The sequence below is a fragment of the Siniperca chuatsi genome, linkage group LG10 (genome assembly GCF_020085105.1).
Source record: "Siniperca chuatsi isolate FFG_IHB_CAS linkage group LG10, ASM2008510v1, whole genome shotgun sequence".
In the NCBI taxonomy this organism is placed as follows: Eukaryota; Metazoa; Chordata; class Actinopteri; order Centrarchiformes; family Sinipercidae; genus Siniperca; species Siniperca chuatsi.
In genome coordinates this window covers 13,300,658-13,327,471 of record NC_058051.1, presented here as the reverse complement: position 1 = coordinate 13,327,471, position 26,814 = coordinate 13,300,658, and the positions used below count along the sequence as shown (strand labels likewise).

The following is a 26,814-nucleotide window of genomic DNA, read 5'->3' as shown; positions in this document are numbered from 1 at the left end:
GCTTGTCCTACAGTATGAGGTGTTACACAAGCAACAACTTTGACACCAATAATATTTTTCATATACATGAGTACCCCTGAAGACGCATGACTACATGAATTTCAACACTTTGGTGACTTCACTGTAATTTTTCTACCTTATCGCTTTCGAGTGAAGTTTGCTTTTGCAACTGACTCAAGGCCCTTCCTCTTATTGTTTCAATATGTCAGAGCATTGTTTGAATGAGGTCACCCATTACCGATCTGGCCTGGGGCCAGCTTGACTTCAGCTGATTTAATTGAATCTACGACATGAGTCAAATTCAAACAAGCATAGACTGCTTTGCCATGACAGCCTCATTACTCCACATTAAGAACTCATTTCACAATGCATTGTGACTTTGGGCTTGACAAACGGTAAAAAGGGATGAAATCAAATAAGTGAGTACATTTTGGAATACTCTTGAAATGCTCTGGCTGAAAATGCTCCAGTACTGTACATATATTATAGGAAAGCCAAAAAATAGTATTTCTGCCTTTTTATATAAGTTAATGTGAATGCCTTCTGGGTTAAAGTGTTCCCATGTTTGCCATCTGCAGTAATGGAATGACATTCAATGCCATTTTCCCTCTTAAATGGAATTTTTGTCAAAGCGTTATGAATTCAACCTGCCTTGTCACTCAAGCCACAGACAGTGCTGAGAGAGGAGAAAATATGTGAATGAAACCTTTCACTGCAGATTTTACTGTTAGCTGTGAGCAGACCAAATAATGACGCCTTTATCACGTCTACGGCACAACAAACAAAGAAGGCTTTCTTGTGACATACCACAAAATGTGATATCAGGCAGTATAATGACACACATTATGTATATAACACATACACAATATTCACAGCATCTCAGCAGTGTTCTAGCTGCATTTCAGCATTTCATCAGCTCAGGCCTCGACTAAATTTCTCAATTAAGCACGCATTCTTTGAGAGACATTGGCAACTCGGCCAGAGCTCGCGGGAAAAAACGTATAGCAGGCTTAACGTGCCAGGTCCTCCCTCCACAATAGGGAAGGAAATGTTGAGACTGTGAGGGCTGTGGAGTGGAGATATGGCAGTGTTTGCTTAGGGCTAGGTATCGGGCACAAAAACAAACATGGCCGCCCTTAATGAGCCTGTTTGCCTGCCAAAGGTAAAGACAGCTGTTGTCTCTCGCCACAATGGAACAGGCCTCAGTGCCATGGAGCACAGAGGAGCACTCTGCGTCCCCATAGTAACGCTCACCTTGTGTGTACTCAAGAGGGAACTTATTAAGTCCTCTTTACAGATAAATAGTGAGTAAAATGTAAATTGTGAGGCCATACAGCACTTTCATAAGGTCTGACTGTGAAATGAAAAGGTTTATTAAATCTTGTCTTTAAAGAACTAAAAGCGAAATTGCTTGTGGGAGTGTGAAACGGCTGTGCACTGAGAATAGACATCTGACTTACTAATAACATTTGCAAGTGAGAGTTGAGAAACTGTGGCTTTCTGTTTGATAAAGCAGATCACATGTTATTGGACCATTTGAGAGGCCACACTTACTTTGCTTTTTTGTATCTATCTTTTGGGACTGGAGAAAATCTGTCTAACATCGCTTCTGGTTATAAAAAAAAGTGGCTACTCAAAAGGACACTAATGCACAGGGATATAGGCAAAGTGGGGGGTACTGAAACCTGGAAAAGCACTTTTCTCCTGTATGAGAAAATTAATACATTCGAGCTGTACCTGTCCAACTGAATCAGCACTGACAGCTTGCTGCACTCCACAGCTAATTTTAGAGTTAAGAATATGAGTGAGATGACTGCACAAGCATTTTGTTGAGAGGAGAGTATGCAGTAAGAAACTGCAAACATTAAAGGTCCAACCGTCAATTGCATCCGGGTGGCTTCTGTTGAAACAAAGCCCTCCAAGCCCCCACCGCTTTCCTGGCATTGTTTACAGTACATTTTAAGCTATTGAATGGATTTTTTCCCCCATTATTATACTGGCTTTTGACAAAAGGACTGCCAATGTCATAGATAAATATAAAAGTTGTTTATTATATGGATGAGAATCCTGTGTAAGGACTTCTTTTTTAGTCAAACTAGCCTGTTAGTTAATTACATATAAAATGAACAGAGCACATGTTTATAGTTCAGAGGAAGGAGTATGGTATTTAAAAAACAAAACAAATTTGGACAAAAGGGAACTAACAGTTAAAAACAATGAAAAATGATAATGTAACAGTATTATTTTTGTGTATGATTATATCTACCCTTGATGAAAGAAAAGTGTTTGGTGTTCAGTCCAGCCTAACCGATTATTTATGAATTTTGAGTGTTATAAAGTGTGACTGAACAAATTTTGGATCATACAAAGATTGCTTTTACTCTATTGCTTCAGTGTTTGGTTTAGATTGACTTTGCTACTTAAGTTAGAGTGAACTGTAATAATGCAACAACGAAAGACTGGAAATCATGCTCTTGAATTAGGTGTTAACTGTTCCACAAAACTAATGCAAGTCTTTGATCATGTTTAAATAAGATTATGGGAATCTTATTCATACTAAAAAAAACATTTTCCCCCAGATTTCTGCCACTATTACTGTACACTTTTTTATTCTCTTGTGAGAAAAACATTAACATTACAATTAGATTGCGGTTGACAGATAACTGTCATTGTGATGCTGTAAAAGTACATTTTCTTTTTGACTATTCAATTTTCAATTCAGTTTTATTTATATACCGCCAAATCATAACAGAGGTTTTCTCAGGGCACTTTCATATAGAACAAGTCTAGACCATATTCTTTATAATATTATTAACACAGACCCAACAATTCCCACAATGAGCAAGCACTTGGAGCAGAGGCAATGAAAAACTCCCCTTTAACAGGCAGAAACCTCGAGCAGAACCTAGGCTCTGGGTGGGCGGCCATCTGCTTCGACCGGTTGGGTTGATTTCAAAGAAATCCCACATATCTTAACCAATGCAGTATTATGACTGGGTTGAAAATGTCCCTGAACACGTGTTTGACAAAACAGGTCCTGCATGGTGACTAGTGATGTGACTGGTTGGCATTCTCTGTCCTACAACTTTGCATTAACACCACACATTTCATGTGACTGCTCTTCTGTGGTAATGCTGCTGAGGCAGCAATCTGGGGGTACAATTGCTTGTTTGCTGTTGTGCAAGAAGGCATTAGGATGTAAAAAATGTTTTTACCTTCTTTGGCAAGGTGTGATAATAGAATAAATTATATCATGACACTAGATAAACAGTAAAGGAACGGATGTGCAAAATTGAGTTTTATTTATACAAACATTTAAACATCATTGGGTGAAGCTAAGGAAGAGATGGGTTGCGTAATATCATGAAGCTTGGTGTTGTTAACGGACAAAGTGCAGTCTACTTATATTAAACTTTCCAGGTTAGCTGGTTAGCTTAGCTGACTGCCCAAACATAAACAAGTTGTGCTAGCAAACACCATAAGATAGTAAACCAGCTTGCTGAGCTTCTAAAGTCATAAATGCCATGTTGATTTTTTTTAAATGGTAGAATTGTTTGTTTTGTTTTAATTTAGATTCACTACTTTGCTGTTTTGTGAGTTTCATACAGTAACATACATTGAGGTTTATCTCAGTAGGTTACATTTAGTATATTTAGTAGGTACTGCCTTCATAGCTGCTTTGCCTCAAAGAAATGTCAGTTTAACTAAACCTATAACAATCTCTAATTAATGACAGTTAATCATGACAAATGGTGATTTTTACAGTTGCAGTTATTTTGGAGCTCTGTGCATGGTTAAGATTATGCTGCTTATTTTCATATATCATTAAATATCATCATCTTTTTTCAGAGACATTTCACTTGCGGCATGTCTCCCTGGCTGTAATCTGTTAGCACTTCCCCTACTTGTTTGCTGCAGTGTCTTTCAATTAAACAGCAGGGCCAGTTGCTTCAGAGATTTCGTTTTTCGAGTGACTCCCCAGAGAGAAAGCAGAGGAAATGGCTGAACACATCAGACACATTTGTCTTCTCTGCTTAGTTACCTTGCAGGGGGAAGATTGTGATACCCATTTCCTCCATCTAATGTGTTTGCTTTACACCCTATGCCAAGTGTCAACATGCAGCTTCTTGACAGTCATTTTTCATTTGGAGCAAGTAGCTAGGTTGAATAAGCCAGGGCATTACACTGTTTTTGCATTTTCCCTTCTTTTATCAGCCAGTTGTTTTTAAGGTGGCAAACTTCTAACATGTTTAAGGTTAAAAGTGCACTAGTCAGAGATTATTTCTTAATAGCCTTGGCTGGTTGTTGATTGAGAGTAAAAAGCCAATTATCATAATAGGATATGGGACATAATGACAGAATTAAATGAGTGTGACAGACACACAATAGGCCTGCGCTGTCATCGCCTTAGCCCAGCTCGCTTATTAGAATTAATCTGGCCTGATTAAAAATGCAAATGGCTCAAAGTCATTGACAGAGTTTACATGTTTTTATAACATTTAACTGATTTAATTACATGGAAAATGAAACGGTGGGATGTGCGATTTAATTTTTTACGTCACCCTCCTGCTGGTTGCCACAGAGAAATGAATATTCTCTCATGCCAGGAAGAGAAGGTAATGAGATTAGTGCTTTCCCTCTCTCTGTTTCTCTCTCCATCTCTGCCTTTCAGAAGCTGATGGTTTGGTTCATCGAACCAAGAAGAGCTGTTTTATTGTTATCACTGAAAACATTTTATCTTGGTACAGAAGCACCTACTGTATTGTGTGGGCTGAGAGCTTCACAAAATTTAAAGAGTTTCCTCCTACAATGTATCATTTTAGAAGACCACTATCTGATTTATAGCTGGGGGGAAGGGGAAACATTCAGATTCTTCCTGGTGTTGTTTTTCATATTCAAACAGCCATGTAGAGTAAGGATCAGAGGTCTTCACAGACACATTTAATTGTCTAAGGTGTAATGATGTGTTGTACAGCCTGCAGCAAGTTGTGAATGTACACAACATGCTTTGACAATTTTCAGTTTAACTCCAGGAATGTGTTTCCACCTTAACAGAACATCTGTACATGACAACAAAAGCAAACATTTGTCCTTGAATTTCTGCAAAATTAAATTGTTTGCAGAAACAAAACAAAAATATTGTTGTACATCTTGCTGCAAGCTCAAGATAAAAATTAAAAAATGCCCAAGTATCCCTTAAATCAGTCATCTCTTTTCTTACAGTCATACATATCGCACACAATGGCCTGTTTGAGTGAGACTAGCCAGTTCCTGTTTTCAGCCTTCATGCCAGTAAAGGTTTCAGAATATATTCAGACTGTGTGCACCTTGTACTGTGAGCTCGTTAAAAGTACAGATTGATAGTTTTGCTTACTTGAAACATGCTTGGTGTTTTTGTACCTTTCAGCCATGGTCGTAAAAACCTGCTAGCATGCAGTGGGCATCCTGTGGAGGAGGAAATTGATTTTTCTGGGTTTGTTTGTTCTAGACCGACAAGCGACATGCATTGTTTAGTTTTTTTTTTCTTTACATTTCAGACTGATCGTTTTATTGGTGTATTAACATGTTTTATGGCTGTTATGACTTTACAGCTTTTTCAGAATCGTTTTATTCGAGCCTGTATGATGTTTTTTACCTTGTCATAAAAGGTGAACAATGTGCAAGAGATGACATTTGGAAGAGACAGAACGTTTTTAAATTTGATTCATGTGAATGGGCCAGATGTTCTGTTTTGATCTTGATGTGTTGTGTCTATGCCTCTGTTGCACAGTCTCCCACCCACCTTGCCTTACATCATCATCAGCAATGCAGTTATTCATTGTGTAATACAGAGATGTCAAGCTACAAAAGGGTTCGAGATTGTGAACACGTGAAAAAACCTTTTCATTTAAAGACCATTTATTTTGCAGCGGGAAAAAGACTTACAGACCTAAAACTTTGTGTTGACAGGACAGGATAAATTCCAACTGCGTGTCCGTACATCAGCTCAATGTGTTGAAATGGAAAGTATGCTATCGATCTGTGTGCATTAGTGCTCTACAGTAACATAAGCAATGAGTGGTAGAACAAAAGAGGCACTGTGCGTCACGCTGGAGGAGAGGTGCAGTACAAAGAGGACAGTTAACTTCATGCAGCCTGTTGGCATTTCATTGTTTATCATTTTAAGTCCAAATGTATATTTGTCTTTCATAAAAGAATTTTACTCACTCACATACATCTGGAACTGATTTTGAATAGTTTGAAATATATAGGCCTAATATGCTGTTTTGCCCTGCAGAGAGAAAGGTTATTAAAGTATAATGTGCTGCAAAAATATGATATGGCTTGACATTAAAAGGTTAAGAAAGCCACCAAAGCCTGCTGCAATAGAGGTCAGGCAACACAGTTACATCCTAGAAATCAAGTTGCTCATTTATGTCTCCACGAGCTGCTCTCACTCACAACTGGATCGTCTTATGAGGCTGGAAAGCATACGTTCTGATATTTCTCCTCTTCCAGCTCATACTTTCCCTCTAGGGACAAAACACAATTACTCCATTGTGCCACACAGTACAGTATATCACATTCTGCACATTTCAGCTAGAGAAATGACGCAGTGTTGTGTTGGGGCATATGGCATAATGATAAATACGCTTTAGTGAAGGAGGGTAAGGGTTGGAGGATAGAGGGTCACTGTCAGGGCACAAATTGAATTAACTTTAGCGTGGTGATTGGATTAGTGCATTGTAAACAAAGGGTTATTTCTATAAATATCCTAATCCCAGGGGCCTGGATTAAAGGCAAACAAACGGAAGAAAATGAACTAAGCCTTTTTTTTTATAATTTGGCCCAATATTTCCAGTTTAGTATGTTAATGTATCTAACATACTATATAGAGGAAATTATGTTTTAATTCATGAACTGTAGGGTGTAAAAGATGTCATGGCTACACTACCTTGGATATGAAGACAAAGATCTGTGACCACATCTGAGACAGAGACAGTTAGACAGACAGTGTCTTTTTAGTAACTGCACCGTTCAACCATACCTACATACCGATGGCAGGAAACGTGGTGGTGACAAGGAAAACCCTGAGATGCCACACGGAGGGGTAAAAATAGGCCACTTGGCACGAGAGATAGCAAGAGAGGGGGAGGAAAAGAATCAGAAAGAGGGGAAAATTGGTGCACGTGTCTTCTTGAAGGGACTTTCTTCTTTCTGCAGTCCCAAGATAAGAAACTTCTCTCTTTAATGTTGGTAAGTTGTTAGATCAATCTAATTTTCGCTTGTTCGTTTTCTGAGAGAGAGACAGCAAAGGAACACTCTTTTGAGTTTACAGTCTGCACCTCCTACACCTTCACAGTTAGAAACTTTAACCCATTACCACCTTAAATGTGTTACAAATCTCACTTCTTAACAGTGTCAGTAATATTCCCTCTAAATGTTGACCCAGGAAAAACCCACATTTGTTGTTGGTGTCGAGGGTCATCACAGCTTTTCTGAGGCAGGTCAATGACAGGTTACTCAATGCTGGTTAAGATCATGTTAATTCTAGTGTCAAACACTATAGGCTCCATATGGCAGACTGCTATAGGGGTGGATACTGGACGTGACTTGTGATGTTTCTTGAACCCAAAGATGCTTTAACGTGACTGTAAAGTGTCTTTGGATATGTGTAATCTATTAAAGCAACATTACAACAACAATTATTAATGACATGGAATCATGTTCATTTCATATAATATTCTACTGTGGATCCCAAACTGGGGGTTTTAAGTGAGTTTTGAGATGTATCTGATGGGTCAAAACATTATTAATGGTATAGGAATGAAAAAAAACATTAAAATTGCAGAAATGAGGATGAATTTTCTCTAATTTTTGCTTTATTAATGGATAGATTCACATGTTTTCAAGTCTGTCTTAGTACAATAGTAAGGTGACCATATGAACATTGAAAATGGTGTTGTTTGATGTAATTATTCCTCCTTTTCATATTGGCCATCCTTTCCAAATGTGCTTCCAATGTAAGTGATGGGGGACAAAATCCACAATCCTCGTTCTGTGCAAAAATGTATTCGAAAGTTTATCTGAAGCTACTATGAGGCACATGAGTGTGTCTCGTTTTGTTACTATCCTTCCACTGCAGCTCAGCAGGGAAACACTGTCCTAGGAAACACAAAGAGGGAATTTTGTACAAAAAAGGCTGTACCTAGAAGATAACCATTTGATTTGACTAACTCCGACTGCTGAAGCCTCATGTTAGCTTCAGATAAACTTTGGGAAGGGAGCTTTTAATGGCCAGTATGAACAGGAGGGATGATTGCAGCGAATAAAACCTGTTTCAATACTCATATGGGCACCTGACTAAGACAGACTTGAAAAATTGTGAACATATCCTTTAACTTTTGTGGGCACAAAAAAATTATTTAAATTAAACTATCTGAGAAGTGCTCAATTAATAGACATATGCATGCAGCCTGTGACACGCAGACACTGCTTTATATTAAGGGGTTACAAACCAAAATGTTTGAGAAAACTGATATGCAAGTACTTCTGTATTTCTGTGATTGGTTGTAGCGTATTGTGTTCAGAACTACAGTTGCTGTCCCTGATTTTATGTGAACAGAGACAACCTAGTATGTACCCATCTGGTTCAAATATTCAAATAACCCATATTCAGTATCATGTATCATACTCCAGATTTATGTCTGAAAGATGTGTAAGTGATGGTCAAGCCAGCCTTTTCTAACCAGACCACCATGTCTACGGTCAAGCTGTAACACCCAGTCAGAGTCCGCTCTTGGCCCTTGAGCAATGAAAAACGATGTGTCCTCAGGCCTGCCCCTCCTCTACATATCTGCTCATTCATCTGGGCTGCTCATTAAAGGGTAATTACCTGTAATTAGTGAATCATGTCGCTTTAATGAAGATGTTGAAAGCTGTTGGAGCCAGAAGGGCTGGCCTTAATTCTGAGTGATGTTCAAGATTAGCAGCAGACAGGAATTCAATAAAGGCGGACAGATTAATGAAATATTAGCTTTTTTTTTTTTGCCAGTGCCATAGATGGCTTGTATTATGTTTATATTTAATTTTAATTTTCAATTTCAGCAGCGTCAACACCTGGCTCTGGAGGCCAAGTACGTGTTACTGTATCAGAGCAGGCTAATAGGCATGATGATGAGGAAGCTGTGTGTGTCTAAGTACGTCTGTATGTGTGTGGTGCTTGTGCGAGCGAGTGTATGTTTTAATGTGTACTGTGCTGAGTGTGTGTGTGTGTGTGTGTGTGTGTGTGTGTGTGTGTGTGTTCCTGGCGGCGTGGTGAGTGTTTAATCTGGCCCGGTGGCGTGCCGTTGGCCCGGCTAATCACTGTGTGTCTGTAGGAGTGCGCTGAGCCAGGGGAGCACGCCGTCGCTAACAGTGCCTGACAGACTCATTAGAGAGACCTGGCACTGAGCTAGCAAGGCACACACACACACAGACAAAGATACACACTCAAACACTTTGAAACACACACAGTGGGAAAGGCACTCAGGCTCAACTGCACAGACATTGGGATAAATTCACACACTTACACACCTCTTTCTTTTTTGACAGTCTTGCACACGCGCACACACTCATTCCTATAATCATCCATAGATGAGTGCGTGCTGTCTCTCGCTCTCTTTCACACACACATACAAACACACACACGCTCAGTGCTCCACGTGTGAGAACAAGGCAGGCGGTGACCCCTCACAGTCGCAGCCCAAACACAGACAAGAGCCGAGAGAGCATCTGCAAAAAAAGGGGGGGGGGGTGGAGGGTGGGAAAAAAACAAGGGAGGTAAAGAGGAGGAGTGGAGTGGAGAGAGGGAAAGGGTCTGACGCAGCAGCACTTTCTCCCATTCAAATGGTGTGTTTAGACAGGCAGATGACATTTTCAAAGGCTAATTATCTGCAGTCAGGAGATCACCTGCACCCTGTCGAAACCTTAAGAGTGCAAAAAATAGTATGTTAGCGATGTATCGAATGTAGGCTGTATTTAGAGGTGCTGTAAATATGAGAAGGGTTAGAAGTCCTTTGGGCAAAATTTTCTTATTTTTTTCAACGTGTGAAAATTTAAGTAAAAAACGATTACTTTTATAGGATAAGGTAGAATGACATTTAGAAAAGTTTGACAAACTACTTTGACAAATTACTTAAGACTTGCTTGCCTTGCTCTCACAGCGAGGTTAATTGCAGATCAGCTGCAGCAGAGCCAAGTGGAAACATTAGGTTCGGCTGAATAACAGGTGAATGCAAAGCAGGTCAATACGTAGTCAAGTGTGGGCCTGCCAGCTGTTCACTCTCTCTGCTCTGCCACCGCAAAATGGTGACATACACAAATTCACACACATGTTCATGCTTTGCACACAAGAAATAACAGGGACAGAGTTAAACATGTAAACAAAGCAAGCAGAAATCTCTTCTTTTTTTATGTATTTCTCGCACTCTTCAATTCAGTGAAGCATATACATAAACAGAGCAAAGTAAAGAATACATACAATGATGCATTAAAAGAGTAGTGATATCAACAACTGGTACCACTTGGAAGATAAGGCAGGAGTTGTATTATATTTTTCTTATTGTCAACAAATCCCATGAAAAAACCAAAACCAACAATGAATTTATCAAACAAATATTTCTTGTAGCCAAAGCCTGATTCCTCTGTGCCATAGCCCTCCATTGATGTCTAAAAACTAATGAAAACCCATAAATAATCCACACCGTCTTGGTGCTGTAATTACTAACCAGCACACCACCAGCACACACCAAGTTATTTTTTGTCAACTTGGGGGCAGCATAACAAGCTGTATACCCAGCATTGGTGAACTTTCTAGCAAACAGTTGTCTATTTACACATCCAGCAGATGTGGGCCAACATTAACATTCATTTAGAGTCGTAATTCTGTCCACCTGGCAAATGTAAATCCAATATTCACTCTCCTTTTAGCTCTGTGTTGCTCTCAACCAACTCCTGAGGGAAGCATGTAGCTTTTTAGCTGCTAAATGTTCACTAGCTAGTTGCTAACTTTGTCTGTCTGTTGTTGTTGGTCTTGGGCAGGTAGCACACAGTGGATTTAACAGAGAATTTCTATGGTCAAAACAGCTGCATGCTGTGGCTGAAAACAATGCGATGAGAGCGGTGAGAGTGAACCAAAACAGTGAAGTGATGAGCTGAAAGATACTAAAACACTCCATAGATTCTCGGGGTTTGTCTCTATGAATGACCCCTTTCAAAGTACACAGACAACTATATATTTGTGACGCATTCTTAAAGATTGACGTTTTCTTTAGGAACAAATGGTGCTGCTGAGGGCCCCAGACAGGTTAGGTAAGTTTAAAAGTACTGAGAGTTGGACTAACACATTGTTGGTTTTGGTCTTTTCATTAGATTGTTGACCATTACAAAAAGATCAAATAACACCTGTTTTATCCTCTAATTGAAAACACTGAAAACACTTAAAATAGAGAAGAAACAAAAAGATCCTACACAAAAGTATACCTTGCTGTATGACAAGAAGTTATACTGTGTATTCTACTGCCAATTCAGGTCTCTCTCTCTCTCTCTCTCTCTCTCTCTCTCGCTTGTTCTTTCTCTCCCTTTCTCAGCCCCTCTTATCCTTCACTTTCATACACTAACCTCCTTGTCAGGATTTTTAATCTAGCCTGGTAGCTGTAACTGGAAAAAGTTTCGCTGACAACCTTGTCTTTAATTTTCTCTACCACTGTACCATGTAACAGGTCAAATCTCTTCTCTCTCTCCCTCTGTTTCTCTCTCTCTTCAGAGTACAAAAGCTGTTTTGCTCTCTGCTCTCCTCCATTCTCTCTCTCACTCTTCTCCAGCACAAGGCTATGACATTGAGGGAATGTGATGTGATGTATTGTAGTGAATAATGTATTCTGCGAGGATTGTACAGAGCACGTAGAGCAGATGGCAGCAGGTTGATCTCAATGTGTGTGTGTGTGTGTGTTTAATGATGACAGTGTGTATATGTGTGACGTACGTATGAGCTTGTGTGTTTGTGTGTGCTCACCCAGAACAGGGGAGGGGAGGGAGGAGAAGCAGGGAAGAGAGAGGGAGAGTGGGGGTTGGTGTGTATGTGTGTCTATGTGAGCCTCCTTTGTGAGATAAAACATGCAAATGGTGGATTATTTTAATGCAGTTTTTTCTAGAGCCCTGAGCCTTAATCCCTAAAGCAGTTGAAATGAAAATAGTATATGTTTTCTTTCAAACTCTCTCCCTCCCTCAATGTTTTTTATTCCCTGATGGGAATTTACAACTACCAGCTGTCTAGGAACGGGATCCTTTGCGCTTAAATTTCTCTCTGGTGTAGTTAGAGCCAAAGACTGATGATTACATATGGATAGTATGGAATTGACTAAAGCTAGTCAAGCCGGAACTGCTCTGTAACGCAGTGAAAGAATCATGGTTGTGAAATGTTTCTGATTGAATGGTGATGACAATGTTGATCATAAAAATAGAGCTGAATGCTCAGTTTGCTACTTTGAGTGGACTGGTGATATAAAATATGCGCATTTGTAAACAGTTGCACATGCTCAAGCACACTGGATGTAAATCCCCCCAAAAAGAGGCACAGAATTATAGGACTACAGCACTTGTATTACATTCAGGCTTTGTGCCAACATGTATCTGTAGCTTATCTATAGTTTATAATATGTCTAAATAATAAAGTATGTGAAAATCATCATCTCAACTAACCCGCTCTTGAATGAAAACACTGGTTTGTCATGTTGTTTTGTGTTTTTGCTTTCGGAAGGAATTAATAAAAGCATAATAAGCAGTGGCTAAAGCAGACAAACACATAGATGTACCCTTTTCCCCCAGTATGAAGTTGTCCCCTATAGATGAAGCTAACAGGTGGTAGAATCTATTCACATTCACTTAGGTGATGAGTTTATATACTTGAGGTTATTCTGTTTCCTGCACTTAGCAGAGACTCTGTTTTGAAATATATAGGCGACTGTGGGGTTGCACTAACACTTGTGTTTTATGGCTTCATTACTTGCACAATTATACCACTGATAGTGTGTTTTTTTTACTTGGTGCCATACCATACTCTTATTTCCATCCATTTCCTACCTGTTGGTTACCTGTCTTGGGATCTGGTGGTGTGATGCCCCACACTCTGCTCTCAGGCTCCCTCAGGCTCCTGAATGCTCATCAGCCATGTGGCAACAACAAGATATTCTAGGTGGCATGTTAGACTGAAAAGTGCAAAGCCTGGTAGATGCCTGGCAACTGGCCTGCAGTACTGTTGCGTTACTGAGGCTAGACACCACAACAACAGCAAACATCCTTTTATTTTATCCTCCCACACCACAGATGCAAAAACAGAGGAAAAGTCAAAGTCAGGCTTTTTCTATGAAAATGTTTTATCAATTAATCATTATAGCAGTTGTTGAGCATGTGAGGATATTCCTGAAATATCAAGGCTGAATCAGAGCATATGAAACAGTAGGGAGAAGAAAGCTTGTACATTCTTGTCTCTTTCATATTAGGGACAGGGAGCATAATTGAGTAAATGTATTTAAGTATTTGAGCGAGCTGATTCAGCCTCTCTGGGATGGTTGATATTGTACTTAGGAAGAATATTGCCTGAGGCAATTCATTAGTGGTAAATAATTGAGAGGCTCGGATAGTGCTAAGGTGAAAAGCCTGTTATTATTTCATGGAGTTTGTGTTCTTAGGGCTCTTCAGTTTAAGAATATTAAAAATGCACAAGCCTTCCCACAAATTACTCACTGGAAAGATTCACAATGGGCGCTAATGACTAATCATCCATCTTACATTGTTTTCAAGCTCTGTAAAAGTGTTTTGCTGCACCATTATCAATTCTCTGCTTTTCATAATGTTCTTTCATTTTATGAAGGATGTTATTTTACCCTCGTGCTTTTTACAGTTTTAACTTGTTTTATTTGAGGTAATTAGGGCACATCAGCTATTACAGCAGGATACCTTCCATTGACATTTTTTTATATATATATATATATATATATATATATATATTGTTAACTCAGTTTTGAAAGCTTGCAGCCTAGATGGTAGCGTCCGGTCTCTCAAGAAGGGGTGTGGAGGGTGTAATGGAGCTGTCAACAAAGTGTGCAGCAGGCCAGTATGGACCTATATGAATAACCAGGGCTTAAGTTGTACATAAATTAAACACCAGCAGTCTTGGGATGTCTCATTGGCAAACTAATAAATCTGCCTCATGTCAGTGTTGAGTGCACCTGCATCTGTTTATTTTACCTCAGATATGCTCATGCAAATGTCATTTGTTTACATTAATTTGCATTCAACTAAGTTTTTGTCTGCTGAAAGGCTTTCTAAAGCTTTCCTTTGAACCCAGCTGTTCTGTTTGTTTTTTTTACCTCTCTGTGTCTTTTATTTATGTCCGTGCATGCTTCAGCTCAGATGAACTCTTATCTGTTAAAACATTGTCACCTTTACATGTTGGTTTTCCGGTGATGCAACTTGACGGCCACTGAAGTTTTATTTAACATCTTATACACAAACACAACACCATGTGACAACCAAGAAATGGGGGAGCATCTGAAAGTCTGATTGGTTATTCACAGGACTATATGCACTATAATAGCATCTGTGGTCCGGATGCAAGAGCTGTTTGTCTTTAACACGTCAGCAGTTGTGTATGGTTGTGTAGTGTTTGGTAAGATTGTGACACTTGCGGCAGAACTGTTTTTTTAGCCATCCTAGCAGCATGACTCTAGGGGTGACAATGGTAGTTGGCCCATCCATCTGACTGTCCGTCAGTCCATTTGTCTTTTGGAACACTTAGGTTCAGAGTGAAATGTTGAATGGAATGACATTTGGACCGCACATTCATGGTCCTCAGAGGATGAGTCCTGTTGACTTTGGTTATTCCCTTACTTGTCATCAGTGCCACCAGAAGGTCAAAAGTTCCACTTCTCCAACACTTGAGTTGATGACAGGATAACGCTACACCTAATGAGGGAATTTCAGTAAAGCTCATCATATAAAATATCCTAAAACTGCTAGTGTACAGAAGATGAACCCTTTTGAATTAGGTAACAACATGGCAGCACGCTAAAGCTAAACTGTGGTTTTTGCCCCACACATTTTTCAACCATTCAAAAATGTAGTTTTCTGGTGTGTAATGAGCATTTCATTTATTTCACTATGTTATGGGCTTTTGATAATGTGAGCTGAGGTTTGCAGGTCATATTTATAATGTAGGTTATATTAGATTACTCTCTCAGTTGTTCATAACACAACGATTGCCATGAGCTTTATTTCATGTACATGGAGACATTGTAAATCCACTCGTTGCTCCATTGATACTCCTTTAGTCTCCAGATCCTTGGCTCAGTGCCAGCGTTCAGCCCCACTGTCTTGTAAGGGTTTGTGTATATGCTTGTCAGTGTGTGTAAGAGAGTAGGGAGGTGGGCATGGGGAGGAGGCGTGTTCGGGGTGGAGGGGATGTCAGCTCATTAACCTCCATTCTTCCCCTAGCACGCCACTGTGTAGAGTCACTGTGTAAGTCTCATGGCATTACTCCTCCTCCTGAACGCGTGTGCTGGGCATGAGGGGAAGAGCAGAGCAACCAGAGAAAGTGAGAAGGAGGGAAAGGTTCACAAGGGAGGGGGGGCCCTTGACATGTTCCTTTACAGCTGCCCTGCTTGTATCTCGCAAACTAAAGCCCCGCCATCTCGTTTCCTTCCCCACTTTTGTCTTCTCTGTCTCTTCTCTTTTTCTCCCCGCTGTCTCTCTCTCTAACCACAGGCCCGGTACAGTGTGGGTGAACGAGGGGTTAGGCTCCACACTGCCCCCCCTCCAGGCATCAATCCAGCTAGGAAAAGACTGCCCACTGCTGTGGTGAGATACAGTAGTCAAGCCTCTGATTTCAGAAACATCTTTTGTTTATGCTAGCAAATTGATTTAGAAAGGTGTAACTCAACTGATCTGGGCCCAGTCGTATTTTGGAGGCTCCAAACTGAGGATATCTAGAGTTGTGATGAAACTGCTCTTCATAGAGAGACATATTTACTTAAACTCGTGAAAAATCCCTACCAGAACACACACATGCACATACTGTCATGTTTTATATATACATATGTGAACACATGAGACAAACTCATTATTTTATATTCTCCACCACACAACGCGAATATTGCATGCATTTGAATTCAAAATCAGGCACAGTTTACTGGAATTTACAGATGATATCAGGAGTTATGTTTCTTAATTGCAGCAACATATGTGTGAAAACATGCAAGGGTGCAAAATACACCTCTGTAGTTGTTATAGTCAGGTTACACATCCATAGAAACAAATTAAGTCTGAATCTGAAATCTTTAGAGTTAATATTTTTTAATCATATTCAATAATGAATAAATGACTGTAATATAGAATTATTTAACAGAGAAGATACAAATAGTGTCCATAATATAACACATAGATCTTTCTTCAGATAGCCTGCTATCAGACTAAGATGTTGCAATGTTACTTCCTGTGAGTTTTATATCTTTTGTTAATATTGTTGGTAAACTTCCCTGTTTAGTAAACTGTAAAACAAAACAATAAAGTGTTTTTGTGTTAATATCTGTGAGTGTATTACTAGTGCTATAAGTATTTGTTGTTTGAAAATGAACACACCACAACCTGATTATCAGTAATAGTAATTCAACAATCACAACACTTCCTTTCCATCTTCTATAACTGTACGTTCTATGCTGCATGTTAAAGTCCATGCCATGTTGCTGCATGTAGCATACAGAATCCAACACACAGCCAATACCTCCCAACAAAGATGGCACCCATAGAATTAGATTGATGTATTTCCTATGCTTGTAATGATGTATTTTAGTCACTGCCAGAACAGTCAGTCAGCCTTTTTTTCGTCTTCTCCGTTTGCTCTTTCATACTTTATTCTGTGCAGAGGCAAGAGAGCAGTAGATTGCAGTAAGATAACCAATTATATGCTAGAGGAAACCAGACTTTTTTTTTTCCTGCTGCAGTTATCTGATGCTGCGGTGAGCAGAGGCAAAGGGCTGGGGTAATGTGACATTCACTCTGCCCTTTATCTTCTCTCATCGCTGTTTACCCCAGTCAGTTAAAAGTGGCTTGTGCTCTGCATCCTCTCCTGCTACCAGACAAACCTCACTAACATAGACTCACGCAGAGACATGCACTTACTGTACGGACACACACATTGTACAGGCGGACACAAAAACATGCAAACACATACATACATACATGGTCTCACCCCAGACCAGACAGTGTAAGTGTCAGGTAGACTGCTGGAATAACTACTTTCCTCCTAGTAGCGCCCATGTTGCTAAGTATAGGACTACTGTATCTGCTGGGGCTAGCTGCTAATTGCACGTGATGCTACTGTGCTTGATGCTAAAAAGGTGTTTCCCAGCACTGGTTAACAGGCAGGCCGTTGAAGGCCACAGCGGCAGGATGAGGGAGGTTGTGTGGGTGGCACTTTGGTCTGACATAATATTTTTTTTATACCTTTCCACACGCACTCGCACGTGGCACACTGCATGTTTATGACCTCTTTTGCACGATGCTCTAGTTACTGCACAGACAGACTATACTGATTATACTGACAATGTACAATCAAGCTATATGTTTACATACCTGACTGTACTTCTTGGAGAGACAGTGCAGCCATGTTTCGTCTAACGAGTCCAATAGGCAGAGAAGCTTTGACCTTAAGCTGCAAGTTGATTGATTTAACACAAACGTAACCTGCAATAACAGATGTTTTGGCCACTTGAGGGTAGCAGAAATAAGCTAAAAACACAACACTGATATTATCACCTTTTAAGTTCATCTGACAAGCTTGTTAGCAAAAAGTTCCCTTTTTACAGTACACATTCAGAAGATATAGAGCAACATTGGCATTCATTTGGAGTTGTGTTTCTGGACACCTGATGAATGTTAAGTGTAATATTCACTCTCCTTTTAGCTCTGTTTCTGGTCTCTGCTATGCTTCCCACTAGCAGTCGCTAGTCTGTCTGTCTGCCATTTGGTGCTGGTCCGGTAGCATACAGTCGGTTTTTAGAGCTTTTTTGCTGCAGCTTCCTGCAGACAACAGCGCAGATGAGAGCAGTGCGAGTGAACCAAAATAGTAAAGTTGCAGGCCAGAAAACCAAAACAATGAGCTGAAATATGCTAAAACACTCCTCTGACAACTGCAGAGTTCGGTGATAATTCTTTGTGGGTTCAACAGTACAAGTGAGCCCTTTCACATACAAGTATTCCTGTGATCCATTGATAATATAAAAATATTGAGAAATAGCCAAAAAAAAAGGGGACTGTTAAAGAAAAGTTGAGACAGAATGAATTCATTTGACCCAATTAAATCCAAATATCTTACGTGAACACCTCTCAATCCACAGAAAGTAATGGATAAATTTGAAAGTGAAATACATTTGTCTCCTAAAAAGCAGTGACACAGTGTATTTTTCATCTGTTACAATATCTTTTGATATGAAACAATCACAGACTTGGCAGGTTGGTAAACATGAGCCACCTGTGTGCTGTTTATTGACGGCATGTTTCATGATATCTCTGTATCAGAGTTCTAATTTTTTAAACCATTTTGTGTTACTGCCATTTGCAACCACAAAAATGAAGTTACTTATTGTAAGCTTCAATTCCACACAGCATCCTAAGAGGAAGACTGTATTATACTGTCTTGGTTTTTTGGTATGTCTTGGGTGCCTGCATTTGGAACAGAAATCATATCATTATTAGAAATGATTGCTTTATGAAATGACGTTGATGATAAATAAGTCAAAACCTAATGAGACAGGGAAATAAAAACACAAAAACAATTTTTTTAAAACATTCGTAAAGCTATTGACCTGTTAAAATGGTGTGAGTTATCATGCACCATCACCGTTTGGATTTTTATCCTGTTGTGAACTCACTAACTCACAGTGAACCCGAGTTGACAGTGGAAACAAAACCTCATTTAGCACCACCCCACCTGGCCTCCCTCCACACACACACACACACACACACACACACACACACACACACACACACACACACACTGCCTTTCTCCTCAATCTCCCCTCCCATCTCTGCTGTTGACTGTTGGTTCTGTTTTGTGGTTGCTCCAGTGCAACAGAAAGTGGATGAATGAGTGCTTCAGCCTGCCTTTTTATTTTTACACATCACAAGGTATAGGTGGAGCCGGAAGCGGTTGGAACATGTATTATGTCTTTTGTGAAAAAGTTTGGGTTTTTTTTCAAGCCGTTTCTGATGGGAAGTGCGCTGTGTGTTTGTGTGTATCTGTATTGTTTCACTGTGGAATGCTTTTAGACCTAATCATAACAAACAGAGCTGATGCTCATTAGATGTTAGCTGATGGATCGCACCATCACTGACAATAAAACAAAATATTTCTTTAATGAATCTGTTGGAGAGGTAATGCAGATAGGCTTTTAACACTTTTGAAACAGTCCTTTGAGGAAATGCAATGCTGCACCGATTCATGTTTCCAATTCTTCTTACTAAATACTTTCATGGATGGCACAAGGCCACCAAATTCCAAACAGAATTCCATCAAAATCCCTCTGAGAGATATGGGAAGCTGCTCCGTATATATCTTGTCGATATCTGATCATGCCAACTATGTGGCCCGCTGACCGGAGCACAGATAAACTTAGCCTGGGTTTTGCATAAAATAAAGCATGCAGCTGATAAAAGTGAGAATATATAAGATGCTAGGGGTTGGTGGATGTGACCCCAGTGCTGCTGCAGCTGAGTGTGCACATGTAATGTAATGTGTGTGTGTGTGTGGGGGGGGATCAAACTCACACCCAGGAAGAGGCCCTGTTTCCCTTATCTAACGACAACAGAGCATGTGTCGCCATGGCCACAGGCTGCGCTTTTTATGGGCTTTGTGTGTGAGTGTATTTGTGTATATGTGTGCATGTGTGTGTGCTATGTTCATTGTTTGCCCATGTTCATTGTTTGCTTGGGGCGTGGTGCAACACCAGAATTGTTACCATAGTCTCTCCTCTCTCCCTCTTTCTCTCTCCTCCTCCCATACAACTCTGAAATCTATCTACTATAGCTTTCTTTCTTTCTTTCTTTCTTTCTTTCTTTCTTTCTTTCTTTCTTTCTTTCTTTCTTTCTTATTTTCTTTCCATTGTGTCTTTCTCTGCCTCTCAGCCATAGACTATGCTCTCAACCTCTTTGTCTTTCACTCTTCCTCTGTTTTTCAGTGTGTGTGTATACGTGTTTGTGTGCACACAAGTGTGTCTTTGTGTCTCTGTCTGTCTGTCTCATCCTCTCATCTGGCTTTGAACCAGCAGTGACAAGTTGGGCAACATCAAAATTCAGAGGCACATTGTCTCAGGTTGAGGTTTGTTAGGTCTCTCCTACAGCTTAATTGAACAGAGGACGAGGGAGAGATGGATGTAAAAAGAGAAATAAAGAGAAGAGGGGGAAGACGAGGAAGAAGGGTGCTCAAACAGGCATACATATTGCATGAGTCCCCCCACCACCACCACCACACCCCTTTCTTCACAGAATGGCTGTGTACTGTTCTGGGCTTATTAATTCCGCTCGGTGAGAGAATTATTTTTAGAGACTTGGTGTACTGGCAAAGGCTTTTAAAGTCACAAGTATTACACATTCTGCTTATAGATTCCCTTTTATAAATTGAAAAGTTCTAAAAGTTTGTTGTGGTTGTTTTTAAGTGTGATACTGTATGTTGGGGGGGTTGTTACACTTTCACAGATGTTGCAAAGGTCTACTTGAATGTTGATTGGGTAAAAGTAACATTCTTCCTTTTTTTACTCTGAGCTACATCTTGCCATGGCATATACCATACTACATGAACTGCAATATAGTATATGCTATTGTAGTAAAGCCCAGTGGTGAAAGATGTAAGATAATTTACTTAAGTACTGTCAAAATGTAAAAGACTATTGGCCCCTTTCAGAGTGCTTACTATTTATATAATTGGATTATTAATATTAATGCATTATCTTATAAGCAGCATTTTAATGTTGCAGCTGGTTAAGGTAAACTACTTTATATACTGTACTTTTGAGTAGCTTAATCTATAACAATGCATCATATTTTACAAGCTGATCATATGTTTTGTATCTAAAATCTTAATCTGCACTAAGGTAACCAATAACTATTAGGGATGCACTGATTGTGAAATTCTGGGCCGATTCAGCCCTTCATTACACTATCTTTGAATGAGCACAAATTCAGTCATACACATTTATGAAACAACCTTTAATATAACCTTCTTTCACATGAAAATGATTTTTTTTTAAATTACTGCTTCAAAAGCCTTTTTAGCCTGCTATACAACTACCTACTCAATAAGAAGAATTTTTCAGTACTCAGCCCAACAAATCAAATGCTGTAGTTATCAAGGACTGAGTCTTGCTGGTGGTGGTTTATCCGCTTTCATCGTTGTACACTTTTTCATGTCTGTTTTTCAAATGGGTGATGAGATTTGATGTTTTAAAATTCTTGCTTGTAGTACCTACTCTTGAAATGTCACTGGAACATGTCTTAGATGTCTTACAAACTGCATATCGCTGATCGGACCAAGACAGTGTAATACTCCCACACAGCCAACATTTTCTTTCACTTGAAAACAAACCACACATGCTTCTCCTAATCAGCAGCTGAGTATGCTAGCACAGTTATCCGAGTCTGACCACAAATAACCAACACAACATTTAGCCAGCACAAAATTGATGCGACACAACAGATAAACATCGGCCACTGCCATTGGTGAATATTATTTTATTTGCCAATAGGCCGATGGCAGTCAACAAGCCAGATATTGGCCGAACATCGGTATCGGCCGATATCGGTGCATCGCTAATAACTATAGCTGTTAAATTAATGTAGTGGAGTACAAAGTGCAATATTTACCTCTGAAATGTTGTCGAAATGAAGCTGAAAGAAGCATAAAATGGAAATACTCAAAGGACCTCAAACTTTTACTTTTAAGAACAGTACTTACTTACTTTCCACCACGCATAAAGCCCTTTGAGACAAACTTATGATAAAATGCTATAGAAATAAACCTGAATTGTAGTTTAGTATTAATATTAGCAGATACATGAACAGGTTACTGTGGTATTTGTGTATTTCAAAACAGTTATGTATTTACGGCAAATATGACTTTGCTTGCTAGACAACTGGTTTCAAAATTAAGTTGTTTTTTTTTCATCATTACGAGGTCATTTTTCTCTCTAATGTCTGGATAGTCACGCATTACACAGGCAGACAAGCAGTTCATCTCTGCCCCACCCCCTTCACAAACAGATGTTGCCTAGAAGGCTTTATGAGGAGCTTATATGAATTGTCCATCAATCAAAAACAATCTTCAGTGGAGTCTGTAATTTTGCCTCCAATCCTGCCATCAACTGTCTCACCGGTGCACTCCAAGATGAAAAGATCCCAGCATTGTATTGCACCATTAGCACTGTGTAAATATTACATGTTTTCCCCGGATATGCTAGTTAGCATTACTTCCACCTTGTGGCTTCATTATTTTTGAAACGCTCAGCTTTGTCGATGATTGCAAGGCATGACCTAGTTCTGGGACTCTCTCTCTCTCTCTCTTTACTTTCTCACTTTTCTTCCTCATTTACTCATTTTCTACATCTTTTTCACTTTTTTTTACCTCTCCGCCTCATTTTCTCCTCACGCTGAATCTGTCTACCTCTTCCTTTGTCATTTATTCATTGTCTTTCTCCATTTACTGCCTCAGCATCACCTTCATCCTTTTAGTCTGTCTCTTTTCTGCCTCTCTGTTACTCTCATCCTCCTTCTCTCTCATGTATGCATTCTTTATTTCTCAATTTGTCTCCCTTCCACAACCTATTATTATTTCTCTCTATTCTCTCACACACCCCCCACCCCTCCTTGCCTCTCTATCCTTCTTCTCCATGTTTTCATTCCTCTCTCCCAGCACCACGTGTGTGACGAAGGGAAACATCGCGAGCAGTGGTCCCTGCTGAACAATTACCATGCAAAGCAATCCAAATAGAGATGTTTGCCGAAAACAACATGTGTGTAATTACTGCTTAATGAGGCCCTTGTCTCAGGCAGAATGCCCAATTAGACTGCCGATGAGAAAGCGATGCCAAGGCCCACTGAAGAAAGAGAGGGAAGGATGGAAAGAGGGGTAGGGATGGGGATGGAAAAGTAGAGGGAGGTTATAACATGGAGAGAGGTGGGGAAGATGAGAACATGGGAAAGGGAACAGAGGAGAGAGAGAAAGCAGCAAGAAGGAAAAATAGAAAGAGGAAGAAACAGTGGAAGGGGAGTGGAAAGAGAAAGATGGAGAGAGTGAGGGAAAAGAATCAGAGAGAGAAAATGAAGAGAAGAACAGAGAAAGAGAAGATGATTTCTGTAGTAAATGTGGAGTAATGGCAGAGCTGATAGCATTGAGCCGAGGATAAATTGGCATTTTAAGTGGGAGAGCGAGGCAGTGCAAAGGAGAGCTATCGAGAGAAGAGCAGGGGGAAACAGCTTTACATTGCAATATATGGGCAGCCATGTTGAAGCACAAAATGGCTGACCTTTCTAGGCTGTCTTTGGCATTTTTGATGAATATTATATTACAGATGTAATTGGTGAGAATGAGCTGACTTCATTGCTTCCTTTAAAGCTGAAAGAAATGGTAATGCTTTGCACTTGAAGAATTCAGTTTGCAAAATAAGCTAAAATACAAGATCTGGCAGCGGTTTGTGGGTAAAAATGACGTTATTCAGTGACTGTACTCTCTTTTCACCAGAGAGAATCTTATCCTAAAGAAGCTCTCAAAATGGCTTTACGTCACCACTGATGAAAGTGGATTTCAATGGACTGAAATTGCTCAGTTAGGTGAGGACAAGAGGCTTTCATGTGAGGAGCGAAGAGTTTATTGCAGATATGTCACCAAGGTCAACATCACTTTGGCCCTCTCAATGAGCTACAGTCACTTCTCACTGTCAGGTGATAGATGCACGCTTCATTAAGCAAATTAGCGTCTGTATCTCCAGCATGTAGCGTTGAACAGTTAGTCAGCATCCAGTTTCACTTGAAACAAACATGTCGTTTTTACTGCTAGTGTAGGGTTTTCGGCTTTCGGATAGGTGTGAATGAGGCTTAAATGCAGTATGTGGCTAAATGTTAGTGTAATCATTAGAATAACCAAGTGAATCCTCACAAGGACTTGCATGATATGCATCGTTAACCAACCGTTGCCCTGAGGCAGGCGCTCATTCCCCCGGCCTTTCTCCTGCAATAATGTAGGCTACAGTAATTTCTCTTTCTCGCCACTCATATGATCATTTAGCTACTTCGACTTTTTCCTGTCTAACAGTGTAGATATTAGATTTCACCCCCAGGAATTCTGCCCATTTCCGTCCATTAGTCTACCTAGTTGGGCATTGTTTTGAGCAGGTATATCTTATGATCCATTTGTGTTCACTCATATCCACTGTGTGTTTATCTTTCAAGCCTTTGGTCGCTTTCTCCATAGGCACAAAGCAGACCACCTCAAATGAAAAGGGCCTCCCCGTATCTTCACATCTGAGGAATCTGATGTGGAATGCTGTCTAGTTTGATCATGTTATCTCTGCTGTCTGTTCCCGAGTCTTCTCTGCATTGATATCACAAAGAATGACCTCCATCAACAAACAAAAAAGAGGCTTTATTTGACACGTTGGATTTCTGTGTGTGTTATTATCCAGTCCAGTAAAGGTTTGTTACATTTCCTGCAAGCATGGTATGACAAAGCTTTATGCCTTTGTAAACTAAGGGCATTTCACAATACAGCTCTTCTTAACATGGTAGCAGTTTCTCAGTCACTTTGACTGCACAGGTTCAGTTCCTGAACCATTTGTGGGACAGAATCAAATTTGTTCTGGAGCTAAAAACAGAAACTGTGTTGTTTTCCTCATTTGTAGCCCACTCAAAGCTGACCTCAGTGGGGAGTTCTTCAGGGATTTAGTTTACTAACAGACTAGACGTCAGAGCTAGCATGTTGCATGTAGCACTCAACTGGTGACCTGTTGTTGTTTCCCAGCACCCTTTGGGGTCAAGGGTCATTTGTTGTTACATGCGTCCTAACCCTGTGTCAAACAGTGTTTTGGCACCTGTGGCAAGTGATCTTTCAATGCCTGATTAACTCTAACTAACTGAAGACACAGCGTGCTCTCACTTTGCAGCATACACACACTCACACACTGGATCCACAGCCTCAAAGACAGGCATGGACCCCCTTTACTACTGTATGCACTCATAGATTCATTCACAGTCATTCTCTCTCTCATACACACAGCAGAGCCCACAGGGGAAAGCCCATCTCTTGTCACTGTGCTCATGTAGCCTAATTACTGGCCCGCTGACGAACAGTAATTACCCACGCTGCCATGCCACCACGAGGTTTAACCAAAGTGACAAAGTCATTAGTCTCACACTTTAGGCCACCCATAAAGAGCTTTTCCTCTTTGCACCTTCTCCCCGGCCCCCCTTTTTTTTCACAGCTTCTCTTGCATACCAAGTTTATTTTCTTCTTTCTGTTTTTGTCCACAGTTTGATGGTGACAACATGTACATGAATGACAATAACCAAGAGTTTCGGTCACCAAACCAGGTAAGAAAGCCCACGTCTTTTCAAATGAACCCCACAGATTTGTATACATAAATATCTGGTGAAGCTGTCATGTGTTAGCTTGAAGACTTTATAGAATTATATGTTTTGGTAAATGTTTCAAAATTTTAAATGTGTTTGCCAGTAAAGGTGCTCATTATCTGAAGATGAGGTTGGTTGTAAATGGAGACAGTGCCATGTAAAACTGGAAAATAGTTCAATTGTACTGGTTTATGTGAGTGGAAAACACAAGTCACAGTGGTCTCTGGTCATCCTGTCATTGTTAACTCTTGTAGGTATGACATGTCAAAAATACCTTCACACCTGCAGTAAACTGAAATCAATATAAAAATTTAGCTTGCTTTAAAATCCTCTCATATTTGTTCTTGTTAGTTTAGTGAACTAGTACTAATAAAATGCATTATCTATTGTATTGCACTATTTCTGACAAAATTGCTGTGGGTGCATGTGATCTAGATTGGATATTCGATATGATATAATTTCCTCGTTAACTGTGAAATTAATGACTATATGAATATGGTCCCCCGGCTGATGACCCTGCAGCTGACCCAAGGGCACCGTTAAGGGTGCGGCAGGCAGTAATGCCTAGCAGGCAGCAACACCCACTTTTATTTCCAATGAATTATAACACATATATTTAATTAAACCATCCATCAATATGTGTAAAAGTGTAATGCATGTTGTATTTCCCTACATTGTGAAATATGTGAGGAGCTATAACATTCTATAACCACCAAGTAATTGAGTTGAACTTGGCTAATCTCTCCCTTCAGAATACCTTTAAACTTTAAAACTTTATTGATCTTCTATCGAATCACTTAAATAACTCAGTGGTCTTTGTCCTACCAGAACAAACAAGGCAAAAAACTCACATAATTCAAAATGTGTTTTCACTACCTGCCCCATCATGGTTGCCCAGATTCCACTGAAGGAAAAATATTTTTAGCCATGCTGACAGCATATGCCTCTAAGAATGGCAATGCTGTACTATCAGCCTGTGGGTCAAAATTTGGATTTGCCCAATATTTTGGTTAATGACCAAATACCTGCACAACTAATTCACATCAGCCTCAGTTGTACTTTGTTTTTAGTGCTAATTAGCAAATGTTAGCACGCTAACATGCCCAACTAAGATGGTGAACATGG

At 39.9% G+C, this 26,814-nt stretch overlaps 1 protein-coding gene across 1 annotated transcript in view; it reads left to right on the top strand.

Annotated features, from left to right (window-relative positions):
• Positions 1-26,814, top strand: part of LOC122882962 (thymocyte selection-associated high mobility group box protein TOX-like) — a 77,598-nt gene that overhangs the window by 15,083 nt on the left and 35,701 nt on the right. The window contains 2 exon segments of the mRNA XM_044210963.1: positions 15,784-15,876; positions 25,591-25,650. Of these exon segments, the coding sequence (XP_044066898.1) occupies positions 15,784-15,876; positions 25,591-25,650 (153 nt within the window).